The sequence below is a fragment of the Akanthomyces muscarius genome, chromosome 3 (genome assembly GCF_028009165.1).
Source record: "Akanthomyces muscarius strain Ve6 chromosome 3, whole genome shotgun sequence".
NCBI lineage: Eukaryota > Fungi > Ascomycota > Sordariomycetes > Hypocreales > Cordycipitaceae > Akanthomyces > Akanthomyces muscarius.
The window spans coordinates 1,877,815-1,894,934 of NC_079243.1; the positions used below are offsets into that span (position 1 = coordinate 1,877,815).

Consider the following 17,120-nt stretch of genomic DNA (forward strand, 5'->3'; position numbering starts at 1 on the left):
AACATATGTGCTTCAGTTGAACACACATTTGCTTTTTTCTTCTTAATTATCGAGAGTGTATCCTTCAGTGCCGCAGTCGTCATGATCGATTTTTAAAGTTTCCATTTCGACATCATCAAGCATGCGCACACTGACTGGCTGCACATTCATGTTCTTTGCATAATTATCCATGACGATCGGAAGCCTCTCAGGTGGCAGCTTGTCGAAAAAGCTGATGGGCGGGCCATAGATTCTCCAAAACATATACACGCCACACGTCTTGCACATGGCTGGTCCGCCCATCTTGGCGTTCCAAAGATATTCGAATGTATTTTCCTTGCCGTGGATGCGAACAACGTCTTTGGTTTCATAGGAGCCGACAAAGGCAAGCTGTCGCCATTAGTAACGGCGCGCAGCACATGCACTATGCTCTCGGCTGCGTAAATACATACTCTGCTACATAAGCTGCAATTGTCAGACTTGATTTGCTTGTCTTGTACTCTGTATAGCGTCTCGATCCGCACTTGTCCGCAGGTGCATGATCCGTGCTGCACGGCTGGCGAGTCTGCCGTTGGTAGCGCGGGCAGAGATGGCTTGGTTTCGTCCGTGTTCACCGTGGTGGCCCTAGTTTCCGCTTCTTAGATGGTCTCTTTCCAAATCCGATATTGCCATCAATGGCATTAATCGCTTACCCGACTTTGAATGGGTTCAGTTCCATCAAAAGATTGATGTTGACCAGCGTCTGCCCTTTGAGTGGACCTGAAGAGTGCACTCCAGTGACGCCGTTACCGCAGGATTGGCAAAACTAGCAATGGCATTAACATCGGAGATGTGTAATGAGTGTGCGGCAGAATAATGTACTTTATCGATGAGAACCCCAGAATTGTATTCCCTCAAGCTCCCATCGTCCTTTACCACTGTCAAACTATCCCCTGACACCGCTACCCAGCGGTAGCCTTTCTTCTTGCACTGCCTACAAGTGCACTCCATTCCTGAGGTAATCTCAGGCATCAGCAGCTCGAAACGATACTTGCCACAGTGGCAATTTCCATGATACCGAATCTTTCCACTGCTTTCCGTCATTTTTTGCCGTCGTTATAAGGACTCCTGCAGCATGGAACTGGCAAACCGAAATTGAAAAGTACCGGCTATGTGCGGGGAGAGCTAACGTAGCATTTAAATAGCAAATGGGTCTCACACCGCGCTGACGAGGCTAGAAATGCGGAGTTGAGGCGTCAAGTTTGTCAGCGGATGTTGCCCGTTTGGGCGCGTTGCGATGGAAACAGTACATGCTATTTATACTCATAAATATGGCTTTATTAACAAGTTGGTGATAAGTCTTGTTGCTAGATACATGGTACCATCAGCGTTTACGAAAGCCGACGCCAGTGGACAGCAGATTTTGTCGCTCTGCAGACTTTTAGTTGGTGCTGCTTTGAGAAACAGCCACGCCATCATCTTTCTCGTCTTCGCCAAAAACGCCATGGTATCCATTTTCCTCCAGGTAGCGACGGAACTTGGCATCCTCGCTCTCCAGCTCGCGCTCCATGTCGGGGACGAGGAACCAGGTGATGAGGGCGCCAGTCATGGCGAAACCAGCTCCGATGAGGAACACGCCCTGCACGCCCTTGTTCTCGTCTTTGAACGAGTCTTGAATGGGTGTAAAGACTTGGGTACCGATGGCGGCGCCAGCCTTGCCCACTGCGGCCGCAAGACCGAGAAAGTGGCCACGCACTGGGGTTGGGAAGGATTCAGCACCGCAGAGGAAAGTCGCGACCTAGAACGTATTAGCGTGATGTGAGTAGTGACTGATGCATGAATACTTACACCTGGGCCCATTTCCGCAACTGCATTGAAAATTCCGTACATGATGACGAAGAGAGGGAAGACGGTTTTCAGTGGATTCAAAGCGCCACCAATGATGAACCCCATGAGCGACCAGAGAACGAAACCCAGAGTCATGGTCTGTTTGCGTCCAATCTTGTCCATGAGGTAACCGCCAAGAAGGCAGCCAGGCAAGTAGAAGCAGTTGAGAACAGTTCCATACCCAACAGTCTGCATAAGACTGTCGCTGGGGTTGAGAGTCGCCAGAATGGTCGAGCCGAATAGACCGAATGGATATGTCTGAGGAAGCATTCATCAGCTTCGCACTTTGCAACCAATTTTAATTGCAGGCCACCACTTACCACAAAGTCATAAACGAACCAGGCCATCGAGGTACCGATCATGGGCTTCCAGTAGCGCTTGATGACCAGCAAATAGGGAATCTGCTTTTTCATGGCGTGCTTCTTGTATTGGGTCGAGTTGACAAGGCGCAGACGCACAAAGAGAAGGGCGACAGGCAGCACCAAGCCGATACCAAAGCAGACGCGCCACAGGCCATCACTGGGCTTGTAGCTGTAAGCCGCAAGAACAATCAAGACGATGATGCCTGCAAAGACAAAGCCTAGATCGATGGAGAAGTCGGTGGCGACGGCGGTGAGCATGCCGCGGCGGCGTCGGACCTGGGCATTCTCGTCTGCCGCCTCAGAAGTACTGGTAGCGCAGGTCGGGTACTCGCCTACACATCGGTCGCGTTAGCTGAAAAAAAATTCTCATGCGCGGTCAAGAAAATGCGTTGCGTGGAAAACATACCTCCGGCTCCGAATCCAGCGACGCCTCGTCCGATAATCATCATCCAGAACATGCCGTTGCGGGTGGCGCCGTGGGCGGCGGTGGCCAAGACGATGCCAAGAACCAGGAAAAAGGTGGCCCAGAAGATGCCGGTGCGACGACCGAGCCTGTCAATGGCCCAGCCAAAGAAGAGCATGCCAAAGACCTCGCCAATCAAAAAGGCGTTGGACATGCTTGTCTTGATCTTCTTGGTGTAGTCGTCGGGATACAGCGCCGACAGGACAGGATTCATCTGGCCGACCACCTGCGCATTGTAACCATCTGAAAACAGGGCAGCGCCGGCGACAAGAACCATGGCAATGGACGAGATCTTGCTGCCTCGCCCAATGACCTTCTTGCGGCCCTGCTGCTCGACGTTGACAACGGCGGCATCTTTGCCATCATCCTGCGATGCGCTCCTGTCCTGCACAGGCTGCACGATGGTAGGGTCGGACATGGCTGCTGATTTTCTGTCGCGGTTGTCACTTGGTAGCGTGCTCTCCGAGACAAAATATTTCGCCTCAGCTGAAGCGAAGGGGTCCTTTGTTATAACACTGCCAGAAAAGGAAAACTGGTAGAATGCAGCAACAAGTCGCATGCACACTCCCGACAGGAGCGACACCGAGCCAGGCTGGGCATGGCAGCTAGTTCACAGCTGAGGGCAGCTGTCTCAGCCTCCAGATGTGCTGAACACGCCCACGTGTAGAAGCAAATCAACGAAAATGGTCGAGCGGCCGTTGTGCCGAGATGCCGGCATAGGCAACGGATAGACAGCCACCTGCGGAAATCACACAAGCTGCTGCAGAGCCTTGCATTATCGGTTCAGTGTTCTTCTAGACGTTGCCGGATATTTCACACGTTGCAGGCCGTGTAAGTGGGAAAGTCGTCGCTCGAGTTCTGCCCCCACACACGTGGTGGAATCGTCAGCTGTGATTCCGTGAGATGGAGCGATGAACCCCAGCAATGCGCCCGTATGGTGGCACATTACTTGTACGCTAGTGCAGCAGAATTCCGCTGTGGCGTCACTGGCGCAGGTGTAGATCGCAGCGGACCGGCTTGGCTCGTGTGTCTGTATGTGTAGGGCGCCCCTTGGGCTAATGACAGTCGCATGATTTGATTCATCCCACCTTGAGGGTGGAGGGCTGCTCGAAATAACCCGTTTTGCACGCTACGTTGAAGACGAGGCGGAGGGATAGAAATTTTCATAGTTGAGGTATCGAGAGGGGCGCCCTTACGAAACAAGTGGGAAGCAGCCAGGGTCCAGAACTGCGTCTGCGAAGAGAAAGTATCCGGATTGGCGCGGCTTCCACTGGCCGTCGGTTGACAGCTCAAATGGCCAAGGCGAATGAATTAATAAAAGACTGCGTTCATCCCCACGTGTAGTATGCAAGACCAATCTACTGGTATCAAGAATAAACTGCAAAGAACAACGACCATGGTTTCTGCAAGCGACGTCACCTTCTTCCAAGACAATGGCTATCTCATTGTCCGCGATTTCCTCTCTCCGAAAGATATCATGAATCTGAAGTCATGGGCTCAAGAGGTCCACGACTACGATGCCACCGAGACCTCTGAGTTTATGCCCTACGAGGTAAATTAACTAAAGCCACAGCTTCCCGATTGGGCGATGCAAATGAGCAATGCGCTTACAAAGGCCACTTGTAGGAGGTGAACTCCAAGGGCGAGCGCGTGCTCTGCCGAACTGAGAACTTTGCGGATGGCCACGCGGGCTTCAACAGCCTCCTCCGCGGCGAGAAGCTACTCGGTCTTTTGCAGGCGCTCTCCGGCGAGCCCATGCACCTGTTCAAGGAGAAGATCAACTACAAGCTCGCCGGCAGCGGTGGCTTCGCGCCGCACATTGACGCCGTCGCATACAAGCACGTCAAGGACGTCAAGCACCTGACCATTCTGCTGAGCGTCGACCCGTCGAACATGACCAACGGCGGCTTGGAAGTTGTGGACGCCAGCCACCAGATGGACGTGCCCATCAACCCCAAGACCAACTGCATTGAGGACGACTGGGTTGCCTCGCACAAGTGGACGCCTGTTGAATTGGAAGCTGGTACGTATTCGTGGTTTTTTTTTTTAAAGGTAAAGTAACCTCGAATTGTCTCTAATCGTTTTGCGCAGGCCAGCTTCTCATCTTCACCTCGTACCTTGCTCATCGCAGCGAGGCCAACCACAGCAGCTCGGACCGCAAGGCCGTGTATGCCACTTACAACATGGCCTCGGAGGGTGACAACCACAAGAGCTACTACGAGCATCGCAAGGTTGCGTGGCCCGCTACGCACATGCGCAAGAAGGGTGAGAGCTACGAGCAAGGGTCTTCCACTTACGGCTTTGGCTCGCCCATGCTGAGCGTGGAGACTGGAAAGCAGTTGATTTTCAGCTAGATGGGTAGAAGCATGTTCCAGTAATTAGTGATTCGTAGCCCAGCCGCTGCAGTCAGCCGGTTGCCAATAATAATGCCTCGCATTTTGTCAAGCGGGGATTTTCAACTTCTCTAATTCTACTGGGGTGCTCCTGTCTTGTCTGCCATACATCTAATAGCCGTCGGAACTTGTCGTCCGTCTTTCGACGATGAAGCATGTCTCCCGAGCAAGTTGCAGTCTAGCTTACACGGCAGGGCTGCACCGTCGATCCACACCTCCATCAATGTTACCTGGTTCGTGGTAGTTGCAAGCTAATATTGGAAACGGGCCACTTCTTCCCCATCAATTTCGTATTGCAGCGACAAGTAGTTCGCCTAGTCCGGCCCCACGTGCGTCGACGAATGTCATCGCCGCCTTCACTAATACCCGGGAAATCGGGGAGAACTGCGCCTGTCCAGGGACCACTTGGTACGGCCGCAACTCCGGACATTGTTATCGGGAACTTTGCCGACAAGGAGATATTACCGTTACCTAATAGATAGTGTTCGAGTCAAAAAAGGCATCGGCGTCGCATTGAAACGTCACAACTGAGCCGAGACCGACAACGAGGCACGTGGGACCTCTTCTGATGCCGATTATCTGGCAGGCAATGAGAACTCTGGCAACTTCATAGCTGGCCAAAATATTGGCAAGCCTGCACGAGCTGAAATTCCCAAATTCAATTGCTCTTTTGTTTTTCTCCTGTTCCAAACTTCTCAAAAGTAAATCCTTTTACTGGCAGCCATGGGTCTCCCCGAACGCAAAACTCCCGTCTCTGTGGCCGAGTACGTCCTTTCCGTGCTTGACGCATCTGAGCGCACGCCCTACATTGGCGAGGACATTTCCCAGCTTCAGCACTCCCTCCAGGCGGCCGCGCAGGCCGCCTCCACGACGCCGCCCGTCGACGAGCTCACGCAGGTCGCCGCGCTGCTGCACGACATTGGCCAGTTCACGCCCGCCGCCGACCTGCGCGCCCTGACCGGCGGCGAGGCCAAGAACCTCGGCGGGCAGGCTGCATCGCAGTCCGTCGGCCGCGTCGGCCACGAGACCCTGGGCGGCGCCATGCTGCTCGCGCTGGGCTTCCCCGAAAAGGTCGCCCGCCTGGTCGAATCGCACGTCGCCTCGAAGCGATATCTCTGCGCCGTCGACGTGTCATACTACGACAGGCTGTCCGACGCGAGCAGGAAGAGCCTCATGTACCAGGGCGGCCCCATGAGCGGCGCGGAGAAGGACGAGTTTACGGCGGGAGAGTGGTGCCAGGAAATGTGCCAGCTAAGGAAATGGGATGATGCTGCCAAAGAAAAGGACCTCCGAGTCAGAGACTTGGAATCATGGCGGCCTGTGATTGAGGGTATACTAAGTAAGAGCATGGGCGTTACTATGGCTTAGCTCAGTGACAATCACTAAATAATCAATCGAAAGTTACGTCCCCGTGTTCGGGCTTTGGTCGATTGCTTTTTCCAAGTCTTTCTTTCATCGCAGCATCTTTTTTTCACTATCAAGATGCAGTGACTTGTCTCTTACCAATGGTATTGCGAGGGATAACTAACTAGGCCGTTGAGAATGGTTTAGTTAGTGGCCGCGCGCCGACATCGTCGGAATGGTGGCTAATAGCGGCAGAAGCTTGACATTTGGCTAACAATTTACCATTAAGCCGAGCATGAGTCAAAATTGGTGTCCGGTGTAAGGCCGGGGCTGCTCAAACCTTATCACGACATTGTTAAAACCGGACAACTCGTAACCTCATCGTCAAGAGTGGCGCGCCCTTTTGCTCCATTCTAATGACATTTTGCCAAGACTAGAATTGTTTATTTACAGGCAAGATCCCGCCATTTCGTAGATCCCCGGATATAACGCGCGCCCGAATCTCCCTACATCTTGCTCCGCCGCTTACAACTGCACGTGCCGCCATCACCACGATCCCACCATTTACACAAAACAATCACATATGCCCGACATGCGTGTCGGCTTCATGGGCCTCGGCTTTATGGGCACACCTATGGCCCTCAATCTCTCCCGGAAATTTCAATTGACCGTCTGGAATCGCACAGCTGCCAAATGCGCGCCCTTCCAGGCGACGAGCGCCGCCATTGCCGACACACCTGCCGTTGTCCTGCGCCAGTCCGACGTAGTCTTCACCATGCTCATCAACGAGGCGGCATACCGGGCAGTGCTCGACAAGGACTTTACCGATGCGCTGCGCGGAAGGACCATCATCAACACAAGCTCAGTCTCCGTGGCCTTTAGCAAATTTCTGGACGAGCAGGTCAGGCAGGCCGGCGGGCGCTACCTCGAGATGCCCGTTAGCGGCAGCAGAGTGCCCGCAGAGCAGGGCCAGCTGGTGGGCATGCTCGCCGGCGACCGCGACGAGGCCCGGCGCGTCGACCCGCTACTCAAGACCATCACCAAAGCCGCAGTGTACTGCGGCGAGATTGGCATGGGCCTGCGCACGAAATTCGCGATAAACCTGTTTCTCATCACCATGACGGCGGGACTGGCCGAGTCGATGAACCTGGCCCGCGCGCAGGGCCTCGACGTCAATGCCTTTGGCGAGGTGCTCGACGCGGGCCCCATGGCGTCGGCATACTCGAGGCTCAAGGTCGCAAAGATGATTGCGGAGGACTGGTCGCCGCAGGCTGCCATATCAGACTGCTCTAGTGTTACGGAGCTGGTGCAGGAGGCGGCGGCCGAGGTCGGCGCAGAGACACCCCTCATGACGGTATGCGACTCTCTGTACAAGGAGGCGGTTAGTCGTGGCTTCGGCGGTGATGACATGATTTCGATTCACCAGGTCATGACGCCTGCTACAAATGATGAATAGTGTACTTGAAAGATGAAAACGTTAAATTTCCCTAGCTAAAATGATCGATGTCATTCATGTTCGTGTCGCCATTGACCGCTATCATTCATTGCGCTCGCGTCTACTCTACTATTATTACTTCAGGGTGCTCGCTGTTCATGTGCGTCGCCAGCTGGGCGCGAAAGTAAAACCTCTCGGAGCACTTCTTGCATGCCTTGGCCTTGAACTGATCATGAGCGCTCGGCCCGGTCTCCTGAGCCGGACTGCGAAACGACTGTCGCTCCTTTTTCTTCCTCTGTGACGACTTCGGCGTCGCAGGTAGCCTCTTCCTTTGCTCCGGGAGGGTCGATGGCGCCGAGCCAGCGGCGCTAATCCTTCTTTTTTGCTTCTTGCTCAACTCGGGAGATTCAGTCGTCTTGCCTGACAGTACCGGAGAGTATGATGCGACCCGAATGCAGGACTCGTCGACTTCGCCTTCTTCTAGCTCATCATCCGCAACCTTTGGGTCGTTGTGCGCGGCTGTTGGTGGCTCAATCGACTCCAACTCTGCCAAAGATGGAGGTTCGCTGAGCTCAGATGATTCTGGCGAGTCTGGTGTCAAGTCTGGAATCCGCTCTGCAGTGGTCGACGTCTCAGTAGCTGGGGTTGTGCTGATATTCAGGTCTCTGCTCGTAACAAAGGCCGTCTCAATGAGCGCGGCACTCTGTGGTCTTTCCGGGTTCTCTGAGAACTCGTTTGCGCCTTCATTCGCAAAGGAATTTCTCCCGGTGTTTGCTGCCGGAGTCGGCACCAATTGACTCCCCTGAAGGCCCTCAGCCGTCCAGCCAGCAGACTGGGAGGACTGTGAGGGGCGTATTAGAGTGCTAACAGACTCATCAAGTTTCATTTTCGTAGAGGGAAAATCCAGTTCCTTCTCTATCGTCTCTTTTTTTATGGTGACAGCCATCTGGTCGGCAGTGGTGTCCTCGCTCGCTTCATCATTTGAGAGGATGCTCGGAGAGTCAAGTCGCGTCGCCGGCAATGGCCCCTCTTCAGAATGCATGGTTGGGGAGTGTTCAAACGTAGTTTTTGAACGTGTGGTGGTAGGGATGTGTGTACGAACTGACACCGGGACGTGGACCGGGCCTTCCGGTCGAATGCCAGCGCCTTGTTGCGAATCAGAGTTTGAACCAACTCGGTTCCACATGTTGATAGCCTCAAGATTGTTCTTCTCTGCACGTGCGACATCACAATTCATGACTTCGACACCTAGTTCCTGGATGATGTCCAAGAAATCAATTTGTTGGTTTGGCAAGGCATGGCGAGTCATCATATGATGCCTTGCACCTTCTGCAGTCTTGAAAAAGAGGACATCCTCGTGCTGGTGGCATTGGAACACGTACCACTTGCCTCCATAGCCGAGAATAGCCTGTCTCTTTCGTGCATCTCGTTCTTGTTGTACATCCCAGAAGTCGATACACAATCGAGGGTTGTGAGGGGTGCCAAGGCTAGGTCGTGATTGAGCAGGTGTCGTTGGAGGCCGCATCGGTCCAGCTGCCTGTCGCAGAGCCTCAGATGTGTAAGTTCTCTTCCGCGCAGGAGGATTCGGGGCTTCCACCGGCGATTGTCGCTTGGGCTAAAGGCGTGTTAATAAAACCAGTCCAAAATCTTGTAGTCCAGAGTGTTCAGACTTACTGGACGGCCAGGCTGCCGCGCCGTTGGCAGCGGTCGCTGTATTATGGGCATACCGTGTACTTCATGCTGTTTCAATGTCACTGCACCGGATGCAATACCGTGTGCAGGTCTTTGGACAGGCTGTTGATGTGCTGACGGAAAAGATACAGCGTGGGTGGCAGGTGGCGGAAGGTGATGCGGGTTTGAACGTTGCATGAGGTTTTGGCTCGAGCCCATTTCTCTCGGTGGAGAGGGGATTCCAGACTTTACAGTTGCTTGATATCCAGCACTGGCAGTATTGGCAATATTTGGCCTCGCTGCGGCCATGTACTTGTCGAAAGGCTCCTGGAAGTAGGCTGGGCCCAGAGCCTCGAAAATCCCAGAAGCGAAAGTCCTCAGGGCGACGTCAAGTGTAGTGTTGCGTACAAATGAGCTCTGCTGGGTCCTCATGCTTTCATTCAAGCACTGCATCATTGTGCCCAGCCAGTCCTGTTCCGACATGTTCCCCATCTGGCCGCGCGAGGCCAGCACCCTTTGTTGAAACATCTGGTTGGCATTGTGATGAGCAGACAGCTGCTGGGGAGACTTGTAGGCTTTCATAGCCTCCAAAACCTCGCCAATATATCTTTCAAGTTTTCCGACGAGCTCAACTCTCTTGTCGGGCGTTTGAGGATTGCTAGGAGTTCGGCGATGGGCCGGACGCTGCAGTGGCCGGGGTGCGATGTGGGACATCGGTAGGTTGATGGCTAGTTAATCGTGCAGTGAACCAAGATAGACGGTAAATAGGAATGCGAGAATTATTCAGAAGTAAGCGGCCGTGGCAAAATGGAAAACAAATGGGAAAGATGACTACGCAGGATATCATTCACAGATGCAGGGCCAGCTTCAATTCTATATACTTGAAATTGGCATTCTGTCGCGATACAGTAAAAGCTTGCCGCCACGGAGCATTTTAGGCCTCAATAACAACCCACCCGGTCTCTGCAGAGGCCGCACTCCATGCCGAATGGCACAACAAGATCCTGCCCCATGCAAGTCATGGAAGCGCTCGTGGTCAAGCCAAGCCTAATAATAGTGCAGAACAGCGGTGATTGGGCGATGGATCTCGGCAGTCACTCGCAGCGACGACATGCTATTCGCTCCTCCCCCCAGAGGATCCCTGCCACCGTTGAGTTAACTGGTTAATTAGTGGGCGGCAAGCCCATGATTCGTTTCATCAGGTCCTCCCCACATTGGTGTCGCACGACAGCGCTTAGAGATCTAGCCTATGATTCCTGCAGCCATGGCTCTTTCATTTCGACAAAGCATCTCTCTCAAAACAAAGATTATTGGCCAGAAGACCCTCTACAGTTCTCGAAGACTATATTACAGTACCGAGACATGTCCCTCTTTATACAGCTGTGATGGGTCGACCGTTTCACGCTGGCTCGTGACTAATGGGCGGCCTGCTTACACGGCCGGCCTAGTTACCTCAACAGAGCTTCTCCACTGGAAGGGTGGGATTGTAATTCACTGATCCGGGCCAAGTATAGGCTCGTCGCCGTGGCTGCCCGCACAAGCTACGGATATGAGAATAAGACTTGGCGATAATTGGCAATTCATTAGCTAGCAGGCCTAATTCTGACGTTTCACAGAGCCGCCGAAGCTAATTGCGAAAGTTCCTATAGCCTAAACTAGCGGCGAATGTGGCTAGCCATGGCACATTTGTTTTGCCCTCCGCGAGCTCCAAGTAGAACTCGCCATGCGCTGCCCCATCAAGGTTTGGCTTGCCGCCGTCGGCAGCACGTTGATCAGCAAAATAAAATCTGGACAACATTTGATGCGAGCGGTCAGTATGCAATGTAGGCTTTTGTTTTCCCAGACCAGCATTCAGCTGTGACGTACCTGAATCCCTTGGGCGCGTAGGCTTCACTAGCGGCAGCAATCAAATGTGCGGAGCCACTCTTCCCAATGCCTAAATCAACGAATCCGGGCAGGGGACCATCGGTGAGCCTGTTGCCTGTGTAAATGAACGTTTTGGCCGCAGCGGAGGGCAAGCTGCTGAACCCAGCGACCGCTTGCTTGGCTGCCTCGAGGACACTGGCGGTATTGATCTGGAAGTCACGATTGAGATCCTCGACGGACAAAGCCAAGGGGTCATCGGGTGGGGTAAAAGTCAATGCCGCCGCTGTCGTGCATGAGTGTCCCTTGTTAGCGTCGTCCGCTGTCAAATATAGCAATGCCTTGGACAACAACATGAATGATTGGAAGGGAGTGAGGCTCACCATTGTAGACTACCACGCTAGGCGCCTGCCCCAGAGCCTGGCGGACCTTCTCAAAGACTCCCAGGATAGAGCCGGCATCCACAAGATCGCTTGTGATGTGCAGGTCGATTGCATATGCCGGTACTTGTTCTTGTTTCGGCTTTTCAGAACGTGACGTTGCAGCGACCCTGTACCCTTTGGCAGAGAATGCGCGAGCGACACCCTGCCCGATGTTGGCGCCACTGCCTAAAATAAGAAGTATTGGCTTTGCTGCAGACATGGCGTGTTATGATGGCCTAGGCTATGATGGATCTAATTTTGACGTTTTGTTAAGCAAGTGGAGGTGAGAGTCGTCTACGGGATGCGTAGCTATTTGAACTATCCGCTTTGCTGTTGCGCGATAGATGTTTCGTGGTGAGTGCCGATGGCGCACTCTGATTATCAATCCACTCACTGCTAGCACTCGCTGTGAAAGACGCAGCTACAGGAGAGTCAGGCGGAATTCCGCCGCGCACTACAAATGATGACAAACTGTCCGGCGAAAGAGGCAAGTCGTAGCCTGGTAAGTTTAGCCCTTATAATGCCTACTAGTTACAGAGCCTGGCGGAACCACGTGGAGGCCGAACCCGCGGTAGCTTTCTACGTATGAAGCTGTGGAACGAAACTATTAACCGATATGAGTCGGAGTATAATTTTCATATTGACTTTGTTCGGCCATCTTTTTCGTCTTCTGTTTTTATCCATGTTTTTCCAGAGCAGTGATGCGACACACAAGCCATTGCCAACCAATCTGTTTTGGTTTAGCAGTCTCTGAGTGTTGAGCCAAACCTCTTTGCGATTCTCGGGCACAGCAGTTATGGCGCACATGCGGGCTCTAAGATCTATACACAAAAACATCTCAATAGTAAAGGAACATACTGAAATCTAAAATACTAACATCTTTAATTCTGCATTCTTTTAAAGATGGATTGAAGCACATTGCTAGCTTGACTCTTACCTTAGGGTAGTGGTGCCGCTAGCCAATGGAGAAGTTACTCAGAGCCAAGGCTGGTAACAGAAGCTTCACCGCATTAAAGAGAACATCCGAAGTGGAATACTTTTGAACGAGCAGGAGGAACATCTTAAATTTCATCCTTTTTTTCTCAATGATGCTGCAAATTCCCAGGAGCGTTTGATACCGTCAAGGTTCGGGGTTCTCGCAGTTTGGTACGACGTCACATTCTATATTGTGTACAGTGGCTTCGACCCCTTTTCCTCGACGGTATCAGCCATGATCAAAGTATTGCTCACAGCGACACAATGTAAGAAATCTGATAAAGCGCCATACAGGCTACTTGTACGGTTGCGCAGATGTTGAGAAAGTAGCTAGATGGCGGCAGGGGACTGCGACACTTTGACATCGCGACAATGTGACACAAGGGTGAGACGAAAAGAAAATTGAGTAAGAAAAGGTGTATTGTGCTATTTTCTTGCTCGGCCTGGCAAACACGCATGCACGGTGCAATGCCCCAAGACCTGGGTGTGAGGTTGGGAGGAGACCATAGCTGAATATTGGTCAAAAAACAAAAACAAAGAATAGAGGCGAGTATCCGTTATAAGATCTACATTCAGCGCTCGACACGCATTCGTGTCTCGGGTCGTCGGTCAAGCTCCTGAACATCAGTCAAGACATACATCTGCTGTCGCACTACTGAGTACGCCACGGCACACCAGTGCGGCTAATCGCGATCGCTGATCAGAGCAAGTCCACGACAGCGGCTAACCTAACAAGAGAGATTCTACTATGAGGCCAAAATAATTGATGTATGAGCTGTCTTTTCCAATCGGTAAAACTCAGGGTTACTTAAGACTTAACAGGCAATGGCCGGACTGACAAGGGCGTGGAGGTCACTGTTGTGGCGGCTGACTAGCATGAGATCTTGACAACAAGGCTCGCAGCCCCTCATTAAACCCCAAACGTAGTTGGTTGGCTGAGGCGCAATTTTATGAACCCTCATACACACGTGTGCCTGTTCAAAATGGAGGCTACCGACTCATTCCACCTGTATTCTTTCTTTGCCTCGTCTTGCTGCCAGAGAGTCATCATCGCGGCGCATCTCAAGTCCATCCCGCTCACGTTTTCCTTCATCGATCTGAGCGCAAAGCAACAACTCGACGATGACTACCAGCGGTCTCTGAACCCCAGCCGGAGCGTGCCCACTCTCGTGATTACCAGCAAAGACGGCAAAAAAACAATCATCCGGCAATCTCTGTCCATCCTGGAGTACTTTGAGGAGCGCTTCCCCGAGCCGTCTCCGCTGCTGCCCCCGCGTGACAAGCTCGAAGAGCGAGCCCGCGTCCGCGATTTTGTCAACATCATCACCTCGGATGTCGCCCCGCCTACCAACTCGCGCATCACGCAGCGGGTGAGGGATATTCGCGATGGGCGCGACGACCAGCACGACTTTGCCAAAGCTTGCTTTACCGACGGTTTCAAGGCGTACGAGGCGCTGCTCACCGAGACTCGGGAAATGGCTGCGTCGGGTGGATTCACGGTGGGGGAGGCCGTGACGATGGCGGATGTCTGCCTGGTGCCAACTGTCGACCAGGCTTTCATGTACAAAATGGACTTGGCTTTTGTGCCAAAAGTCCAGAAGTTGTATGAAAGCCTCAAAGCTATGCCGGCCTTTCAAGCAGCGGACTGGAGGAAACAGCCCGACACTCCTGAGAAATACCGCGCATAGCAGCGTATACTTGGGTTGCCAGAGCTTTGAGGCATTTCATGCTGAATTGATGAAATCCACATCGTCGTCACCGCGAAATGGTTTCGATTCGGAGGGAAGTTTGGTATCCAGAGATGCTCGGAGATGCAGAAACACAAACATTAATGTATTAAATTACGCAAAATATATACCTCATCTCTCAGAACAGAATAATATGTGTGTTAAATTGTATCATCGGCGTCCATGATGTTTTCTGCCAATTGTAGCTGACAGGCCCCGATCGTAGAAGCAACGGCAGCCATTCTCGAGAAGTGGGACGCACCTGCATGACAGTCGGGATAGCCCACGCGACTGTAGTATATTATTCAAGCACTAAAACAGGCTACCTTGGTGCTGGAGTAGCTTAGGTTGAGTTTCAAGGTTAGCGTCCGGCGTTCAGTCAGGAAAACTGAGTGTATGTAGGCTCCACGGTTTTGGTTAACCGTGTCATGGTAGGTGGCATAAGATGCGATGCGCCTTGGCAATGAGACACGGACGAGAAAAAAAAAGTTATTTTTTGCGCTCTTCATACTAGCGATCGTATCGATGTTCCGTACGATTCTTTCTTTTTGCAGACACTAAAGCTCCTCCTGGCATCACTTGCCGTGGAAGTGTCTCCCTGCGTATGCCGCACACAATGTGCAGTTTAGCCCGCCATAGACGGAGACATATTGGGGCCATTCCGAGGTAAATTCTTCTATATACTAGCTATGTCTCATTGTCTAGACTCTGTCGACCCCGTTGTCGGCTTATCGCTGCTCCGTAGTGACATTCCGCGCCTGCCATCGTCGCACAGGTCTTCATCCGCCGGCCGCTTGGCGGACGGTCTCGCCTCTGCGAGCTGCTACTTTTGTCAGTTGCATCATTGTAGTGGTAGCTCTCACGAGTACGAAAGTTCGTGGGCGGAGTACGCGTTGGTGATGCTTGGTCACCGTTGCGTGCCGCCTCCATACAAGCCTTAACAAGAGCATCGACACGGCGATCACTCTCCGAAGCGCCAGACCCAGGCTGCGTCTGGACTGAATCTTAACAAATCATTACTATACAAGTTTTTAGATGGCAAGAACTCCCGTACAAGCTGAGCTTTTACCGTCTTCCGGTTTGCTCGCTGACGCAGGCTCGCTCGCTGACGGCACAAGCGCAGCCGTGTCGCGGTCAGTTTGCGCAGGGCCGCCAACGCGACTCTCGGGTATCACATTACCCTGAGATATGAGGTTCTTTCATTCGCATCAGTGTCTTTCCTCAGTAAGCCGTCGATATCAGCTTGCACTTGTACTCACCGGAGCAGACTGGTTGACTGAGAGGCAAGGCCCGCAGATTCCGCAGCGCAGTAGAATCTCTCCCTGGCCGTCTGCGCCGCTAGTCTGTGGTGAAACGTGCGATGCCTTCGGCGCGTTTGTGTTCTCTCTTTGCATGACGGAAGCTAGAAGGCACACTCGCCGCATCCCCGCCATGGTTGCCACTTCGCGTTCTCGGCCCTGGGCTAGAAGACGTTTGCCAATTCTTTGTCGCCGTGCCTCGACCAGTCTGTACTGGCGACTTTCTCTGCATACAGCTCCAACCCACTCTTTGATGGCTTCTTCACGTGCCGTACTTATTTCAGTTTTGCCGTTGAAACCGCCGCGGATTTCTGTCACCAGGAGGTGAATCTGCTGGAGCCTGGCCATCTTCCAGTCTTCAACATTGTGGAGGTATGCCATCATTTGATCGACTCCCACTATAGACGGGGTGTTTTCCGGCGGAATTTCACCTGGATCAGACATTTTTTTTTTCGTTGACCAAAGCGGTGGATCAGAGTGGCAGTGCGGCTCTGCTGTCGCGTGGCTAAAGCGGTCGCATAAAGCAGGTTCCGCGACAAGCAGGAGGGAGCCTCGAGAGCTGCGTGCCTACCAAAGCAACAAAGTGGCTTTCTTGGATGGTAGAAGACCGCACCGTCAGCAATAAATAACTCGGACAGGGCAGTAGAGTGTCCTCTGGCGTTGGCACTGAAACAGGTTGTGGTTGAATCAGAAGAGCTTGTCATCGCCGTGTAGGTAACAAGACGAGCTCCTGGCACCTTAAAACCCTTTGACCTGAGTTGGCATCGCTGACCTAGGGGGGTGCCACACCCCCCAGTTCTGAGGAGCCTGTCTGTATTCAAGTTTGCACGCAGCCATGGCGAGTCAAGCCTGCCTAATGCCCATGGTATGGACTGCTACTGAAGAATTCAACGCTATTACACTACCACAGCGTTATTTTTTTTCTTTTGATGGCATACGAGGGCGGGCCATCAGGTAGACTTTGAACCTTTTTTTTTAAAGATTCGCGTGACCACTTGCTATTACTTTTGATGCGGGAGCGTGGCGGGTATTGGCGCCCTCCCCCGAGCTCAGGCTGCTGCAAGTCTCAGTGGCATGCCTTGGACACACCAGCCACACCAGCAGGACGCAGGAAGAGATTATACACGGTCAGCCTGGACCTTGATTTGGGTAGTTGTAGGGGCAGCAAAATCAAGTACTGTGAGCATAACTGTAACTAGAGCGCTGAAGTAGTTGCGCATAACGCGCAGAAAAAAGAGGTGGTAAAGCACCACCTACACGATAACGTTACTCGGTAGAATCCCCACGAAATTATGAGGTCCCCTAGGAAAAGGCAAGTACGG

The 17,120-nt window shown here is 52.7% G+C and overlaps 9 protein-coding genes across 10 annotated transcripts; 4 read left to right on the plus strand and 5 right to left on the minus strand.

The window, feature by feature from the left end:
- Positions 1–42: 42 nt before the first annotated feature.
- Positions 43–1,062, minus strand: LMH87_001946 (uncharacterized protein; the record flags this gene model as incomplete). The annotated part of the gene is made up of 4 exons (XM_056193316.1): positions 43–369; positions 432–603; positions 672–784; positions 841–1,062. 4 exons carry the CDS (start codon positions 1,060–1,062, stop codon positions 43–45), a joined length of 834 nt encoding a protein of 277 aa, XP_056050367.1.
- Positions 1,063–1,399: 337 nt separating this feature from the next.
- On the minus strand, positions 1,400–3,088 carry LMH87_001947 (uncharacterized protein; the record flags this gene model as incomplete). Its single annotated transcript, XM_056193317.1, has 4 exons — positions 1,400–1,756; positions 1,807–2,103; positions 2,166–2,539; positions 2,614–3,088. The coding sequence occupies 4 exons, from the start codon at positions 3,086–3,088 to the stop codon at positions 1,400–1,402; spliced, it is 1,503 nt and encodes a 500-aa protein (XP_056050368.1).
- A 978-nt stretch (positions 3,089–4,066) lies between these two features.
- On the plus strand, positions 4,067–5,024 carry LMH87_001948 (uncharacterized protein; the record flags this gene model as incomplete). The annotated part of the gene is made up of 3 exons (XM_056193318.1): positions 4,067–4,222; positions 4,297–4,693; positions 4,762–5,024. 3 exons carry the CDS (start codon positions 4,067–4,069, stop codon positions 5,022–5,024), a joined length of 816 nt encoding a protein of 271 aa, XP_056050369.1.
- Positions 5,025–5,786: 762 nt separating this feature from the next.
- On the plus strand, positions 5,787–6,824 carry LMH87_001949 (uncharacterized protein; the record flags this gene model as incomplete). Its single annotated transcript, XM_056193319.1, has 3 exons — positions 5,787–6,402; positions 6,465–6,476; positions 6,697–6,824. The coding sequence occupies 3 exons, from the start codon at positions 5,787–5,789 to the stop codon at positions 6,822–6,824; spliced, it is 756 nt and encodes a 251-aa protein (XP_056050370.1).
- A 166-nt stretch (positions 6,825–6,990) lies between these two features.
- On the plus strand, positions 6,991–7,863 carry LMH87_001950 (uncharacterized protein; the record flags this gene model as incomplete). The annotated part of the gene is made up of 1 exon (XM_056193320.1): positions 6,991–7,863. One exon carries the CDS (start codon positions 6,991–6,993, stop codon positions 7,861–7,863), a length of 873 nt encoding a protein of 290 aa, XP_056050371.1.
- Positions 7,864–7,963: 100 nt separating this feature from the next.
- Positions 7,964–10,227, minus strand: LMH87_001951 (uncharacterized protein; the record flags this gene model as incomplete). Its single annotated transcript, XM_056193321.1, has 3 exons — positions 7,964–9,457; positions 9,517–9,582; positions 9,766–10,227. 3 exons carry the CDS (start codon positions 10,225–10,227, stop codon positions 7,964–7,966), a joined length of 2,022 nt encoding a protein of 673 aa, XP_056050372.1.
- Positions 10,228–11,140: 913 nt separating this feature from the next.
- LMH87_001952 (uncharacterized protein) lies at positions 11,141–12,018 on the minus strand (the record flags this gene model as incomplete). The annotated part of the gene is made up of 3 exons (XM_056193322.1): positions 11,141–11,300; positions 11,380–11,662; positions 11,760–12,018. 3 exons carry the CDS (start codon positions 12,016–12,018, stop codon positions 11,141–11,143), a joined length of 702 nt encoding a protein of 233 aa, XP_056050373.1.
- A 1,738-nt stretch (positions 12,019–13,756) lies between these two features.
- LMH87_001953 (uncharacterized protein) lies at positions 13,757–14,461 on the plus strand (the record flags this gene model as incomplete). The annotated part of the gene is made up of 1 exon (XM_056193324.1): positions 13,757–14,461. The coding sequence occupies one exon, from the start codon at positions 13,757–13,759 to the stop codon at positions 14,459–14,461; it is 705 nt and encodes a 234-aa protein (XP_056050374.1).
- Positions 14,462–15,279: 818 nt separating this feature from the next.
- Positions 15,280–16,242, minus strand: LMH87_001954 (uncharacterized protein; the record flags this gene model as incomplete). 2 transcript variants are annotated; one of them, XM_056193326.1, is made up of 4 exons in its annotated part: positions 15,280–15,320; positions 15,433–15,504; positions 15,555–15,696; positions 15,760–16,242. In XM_056193326.1, the coding sequence occupies 4 exons, from the start codon at positions 16,240–16,242 to the stop codon at positions 15,280–15,282; spliced, it is 738 nt and encodes a 245-aa protein (XP_056050375.1). The 2 variants fall into 2 exon arrangements, with proteins under 2 accessions (XP_056050375.1, XP_056050376.1); XM_056193325.1 differs by lacking the exon at positions 15,280–15,320 and having other exon boundaries at positions 15,462–15,493.
- Positions 16,243–17,120: the final 878 nt, after the last annotated feature.